We start from the raw sequence: 5,663 nt of genomic DNA on the forward strand, positions 1-5,663 counted from the left end.
TAAATAGTAAATAAACCAATAGATTGTATGCAGTTGATGCTATTGCTCCGCCTTGATCCACTTGTCTCCACATAATTTGCTTTGTGTCTATAAAATCATAAAAAAATGTTGCGCTTTCCAATGTTTTCAGCAAATAGAGTAAGCAAAAAAAAAAAATGACAAAAGAAACAACAAAAACATGTATTTGTACAGAATCCCTGCTGAGTTTGACCAAGACTACAAATTCAGGTGAAAAGCAGCCATAAAATAGTGATCATGACCCCCCGTTGAGCTCAAAATCAGTCAAGATGTGAGAGCATTCTTAACTTTGCAGCAAATATCTATCTATCTATCTATCTATCTATCTATCTATCTATCTATCTATCTATCTATCTATCTATCTATTTAAGTTTGAACGTCGTTATAAACCATTTATTCATAAAATAGCTTTTCATGATTGCAACTTTTGTACTGCATTACAATATAATGTATACAACATTTGGTGTCACAGGTTATAATACTGCAATAATAGTTGCATTTAAATAATAGTTCAAATTTATACATACAAAACAAGACTACAGTTCATATTAATGACTGAATAAGTAATGATCTTTCTCATTTCTTTCTGCCATTTTTTAACATAAATAAGTTTAGAAAAAATAGTCATTTTAAAACACATCTGGCAAAGAGCACCTGTAATTCATTGTAGGGCTCTGAAAGGGTTAATCCAGGGACTTTGGATTCATATCTGGGTCTCTGAGTGAAACTATACAGTAGCTTGCAACTTCAGCATGAATAATGATGTTATATTTATTGGTTTGCTGTTGCAAATTTCCTTGTGGTTAGACATTGTTGGATCATCACGGTAGCGGAACGGCAAGGTCCAATCACGTTCCTGCAGGAAATGAGCAACTGACTAGAATTCAGCAGACACTGACCTCTGCTGGTGGGGAGGAGTACTGCCCTTGTCTATAACTGTATAAAAACTGTAATTTATTATATAAACAAAAGTTTATATGGGGGATGAGGGGACTCCTGATATATATTTCAGTAGACCTCAGGGTGTGAGGTAAGAATAAACTGAATAAAATGCCAGTCTATTGCAAAGGACCATGCACACTCTCACTGGGATAAAACCTGAGGGACACTGACATGAATATAAGGGAAACATGCACAAACACCTTATAGAGTGGGTAACTCAAACTCAGAATCGAACCGGGAACCTGCGACTTGTGAGGCAACAACACTATTTGCAAAATGACAGAGGAACACACACCACATTATATATAATTTACACTATAACTAATTATAAAAATGGAATTTATCAATATATATATATATATATATATATATATATATATATATATATATATTTTTTTTTTATAGTCAAGAATTTAACCAATCTGTATTAAAATGACTCCACCAGAGATGTAAATGTAAATGAGTTCCACAGGAAGGCATAGCTGCACCACACACACACACACACACACAAGCTCGCGCACGCACATATCTCTAATGAGAGACCAGCTGACTAGATGGGAGATAGGCAGTGAGAAAATTACAGTGATCATTTAAGCTGTGATTTTTTTATTTTTTTTTACACAACAAGCTGAAATGATCAATATTCAGAAGATGATGCGTCAAAGAAAATAAATGCAGAGGAAAGACTGAATCAGACGGGCAAGCATATTGCAAGTGTGAGGCAGAACGCAAGTGAGAAAGGGAGTGGAGAGACAGCGCGCGAGAGAGAAAGAGCACGAGCCAGAATGAGCAAGCGAGAGAGGGATAAATGGCATGGATGATCGACAACACTTCGCTCTCTGCAGCTCGCTATCTTCCAACCCCACAGCTCTGGATAAAGATAAAAATACATCATGGAATCTCTTAATTTGCTTCAGATCAGAAGGCTTGGTGTTTCTTTAATTCTTTTTGCGTTTACTCCACTGGCTTTTTTCCCCTTGGATTTGTCCTTCGTCTGGCTTTTCCAGAAGTCCGCAGAAAAGGACAGTTGAATGCAGTCACTGATGTTCACAAAAGAATGGGTAAGTTCGCTCTTTCATTTACACAGTCTGGACCTGAATGGGAAATGAATAGCGAATTGCAAAGACGGCAGGGAGAGAGTGAGGCAGTAGATTGCCCGTGCTCTAAAAATGTTGTTTATCTTACGCCATTTCATGATTCTGAAGCAGACAAACTTGGTATTTAGACTTCCACTTAATAAAGATTCGATAATGATAAGTAAAATGTTGCTAATAAATTCATTCCAATATAATTCCCAAATGCAGCATAAATATAGAGAAAATAGAACATGGAATCTAATCAGAAATCTGTAAATGAGCAACAGATTTAGCATCTGCAACAGCTCAATGTATAATGCATGCATTCAGGCATTTGGCAAAATTATTTTTAATGATTGTATTAATAAAACACTACAAACATCAAATTTTGCATTTTGCATAAACATTAATATTTGCTGGTGTACATCAAACAGAGTAGACGCAGAGATACATGTATCCCCTTTCCCCTCTGTGTGAGATCAGATCAGATATGCTTTATCTTTAAACCCATACAGGTTTTCATTTCAAGGTGGCCATTGGTGGGACAAGCACCAGCAGCACTTTGTGTGATCAGCATGCTACTGTGCCTCCCTCCTGCGTCATGCACAGCCTGCCCTCAGAAATGCCGCTGCGAGGACCTGCAGTTTTACTGCGACACGCAGGGACTCCTGGCGCCCCCAGACGGCGTGGACACAGGAGCCCTGGGACTCTCGCTCCGCCACAACAGTTTCACTGAGCTGAGCCCTGACCAATTTTTTGGCTTCACCCAGCTAACCTGGCTACACTTGGACCACAATCAAATACACACTGTGCATGAGGATGCCTTCCAGGGGCTCTACAAGCTCAAAGACCTGAATCTGAGTTCCAATCGCATCACCAAACTGCCCAACACAACCTTCAGCCACCTCATTAACCTTCAAATCCTGGATCTATCCTTTAACCAGATGACGGCACTGGAGCCCGAGCTGTTTCATGGGCTTCGGAAGCTCCAGATCCTCCACCTGAGGTCAAATTTACTGAGGACTATGCCCGTGAGAGCCTTCTGGGACTGCTGGAGCCTGGAATATCTTGGTTTAAGCAACAACCGGCTACGCAGCCTGGCTCGGAACGGATTCGCTGGGCTAATAAAGCTACAGGAACTTCATTTGGAACACAACCACTTGACCAAGATTAATTTGGCCCACTTCCCACGTCTTGTCGCGCTCCAGTACCTCTATCTGCAGTGGAACAAGATTAACAATTTAACATGTACCATGGAGTGGGAGTGGACCACTCTGGAGAAACTGGATCTAACCGGGAATGAAATACGGGCTCTAACCCCCGAAGTGTTTGAAACTTTACCGAACCTTAAGGTATTGCTGCTGGATAACAACAAGTTGACCAGCCTTGATACCCAAACCATGGATATGTGGAGATCCCTGAACATCATCGGGTTGTCGAGCAACCTTTGGGAATGTACCAACAGAATCTGCAACTTGGCCAGTTGGCTTAGTAAGTTCAAGGGTCGATGGGAGCAACCCATCATATGCCATAGCCCTGAGTTTACACAGGGTGAGGAAATACTTGACGCAGTTCATGGATTTCAACTCTGTGAAAACATTTTAGCACCTGTTGCTCTGACTAGCACCACAGTGGAGGCCACGTTACCCCAACAGTTCACAAGATCTTTGTTTGGGAATATGCAGACACCGACGCAGGACTTCTATGCAGAGAATTTGGGGAGTTTTAGCATTTTCACAACTTCTGTTACAACCTCTAAAAACCCACAAACCACAATGGCTACCACCACTACAGCTGAGTTGGAAGATGTTACTGATGACTCTGCATTGATGGACAACATGGTAGTAACCCAGACAATTATTGTAGGGACCATGGCCCTTTTGTTTTTCTTCTTTCTCATTATTTTCATGGTGTACATCTCATGGAAGTGCTGCCCACACTCTATACGACGAACCCACCACTGCTTGACCATTCAGAACAGGCAACAGAACCAGACACAGGAACGGCAGCCCATGGCGGACCCGGCCACACAGCTGCCCTATAACGAGTATGAGATGACTCACAATGATGGTGCACTTGTCATCATAAATGGCTATGGGCAGTGCAAGTGTCAGCAATCATCTTATAAAGAGTGTGAAGTATAAACACTATTTATTTACACAAATGATCATTTTGAACAGATTAAATAATACATGGATTGTTTATGAATATTTCAGTTTGTAAAGAAAAATGAAATACATGCTCCCCCTCCCCACCCCATCCCTTAACCCCCAGCCCCCCACCCCCGGCTTTGAACTTCAATAAATATGTGGAGGTCATATATGGTATTTTTTAGAGAAATAATATGAAAAACATAACAATAAAAAAAGAATGTGATAACAGGATAATATCACATGTTATTGCCTTATATAGTTTACATTTTAGTATTAATACGTAAAATTACCTAGCAAAAAAAAATAAAATGGGGGAAAATAAGTTACCAATTATTAATAGAAAGCAATTTTGCACTGTTACTGCAATAAATAAAGACTGCTAGAAGGAGCCAATACATTTGTTTTCTGGACATTGGTTTAACATGCAAAGACATGCACCAATATTTAAAAAATAAATAAATAAATAAAAAAAGACTGATCATGGAAGTTTTAAACCATTGCTTGGAAAGGCCAGAAACATTACTCTTTCCTTCTTCATTATATAACCAAGATTGTTATATTGTACACAATCTGTAAACAGTTATACTGTGCAAAAGTATTGAGCCCCCTTCATTTGTTCCTATTTTGCTTGTAAAAAAAAAAAAAAAAAAACCAGACTTTCTTGTATTTTTAGTTTTGAGGGATAGTTCTCCAGTTTTTGGCTCTCATTTTTAGTCCAGCCCCTGTGACTGAGCAGTTTTAGAGGATTTTTTCTTTCTTAAGTCTAAGTGACCTATAAATCATTCAAGTATAAAAAAAAAAAACAAGAAAAAACATCTAACTTAAGACATGAGCCAGTGAGCAACAGGTGCAGATGATGACAAATGATCAGGCTGGTGATTAATATACTGATGAAGCTGAATGCTACAGTAAATGGCTGGAACAGACGAGAGGGAAAATGAGGTTGCTGCTGATGTTGTTACATAAACAAATTATTTTTAATGTCTTGTCATTTTTCAGCCTGTCACATTTTTTAATATGAAGAAATAAGGTGGAGATGATGCACAAAACTTTTACACAGTATATATAGAGTGTAAGTAATATATATATATATACACAGTATAGGGGTTATACTTTATAGGGTTTTTTTTAATAGCTCCATCACCAACGTTTTTTTCGTCTCTATCCTAAAATTATTAAGACAAAAACCAACAAACAAGAAAACAACAACAAGAATCTGGAAGGTCTTCGGTCAAAAAAACCTTACCAAGGTTGAATGATTAGGGGTAAACCAGTATTTTAATTGAGGTGGTGGTGAAAAAGCTGACCTGGTTTTAAATCTGATGGATAAAACTTATGAAAATCACTTCAAGTTATTGCATAATTGTTTTCATGCAAGTAGAAAGTGTGAATTGCAGTTTCTTTTTTTAACATAGTAAAAAGAAAAAGCTGTAAGCATGACACCATGTAAAATCATATTCTATTATACTTCATT

At 38.4% G+C, this 5,663-nt stretch overlaps 1 protein-coding gene across 1 annotated transcript; it reads left to right on the forward strand.

Moving 5' to 3' along the window:
* Nucleotides 1–1,663: 1,663 nt before the first annotated feature.
* Nucleotides 1,664–4,282, forward strand: LOC128513115 (leucine-rich repeat transmembrane neuronal protein 2-like). Its single transcript, XM_053486766.1, has 2 exons — nt 1,664–2,021; nt 2,552–4,282. The coding sequence occupies exons 1-2, from the start codon at nt 1,992–1,994 to the stop codon at nt 4,178–4,180; spliced, it is 1,659 nt and encodes a 552-aa protein (XP_053342741.1). The 5' UTR covers nt 1,664–1,991; the 3' UTR covers nt 4,181–4,282.
* Nucleotides 4,283–5,663: the final 1,381 nt, after the last annotated feature.

The sequence above is a fragment of the Clarias gariepinus genome, chromosome 2 (genome assembly GCF_024256425.1).
Source record: "Clarias gariepinus isolate MV-2021 ecotype Netherlands chromosome 2, CGAR_prim_01v2, whole genome shotgun sequence".
In the NCBI taxonomy this organism is placed as follows: domain Eukaryota; kingdom Metazoa; phylum Chordata; class Actinopteri; order Siluriformes; family Clariidae; genus Clarias; species Clarias gariepinus.

Bases quoted from the DNA above. Each gene is read 5' to 3' on its own strand.
- LOC128513115 (XM_053486766.1), top strand. From the start codon at position 1,992: ATGCAGTCACTGATGTTCACAAAAGAATGG. The intron at 2,022-2,551 runs GTAAGTTCGCTC...AAACCCATACAG, and splicing joins TGATGTTCACAAAAGAATGG to GTTTTCATTTCAAGGTGGCC.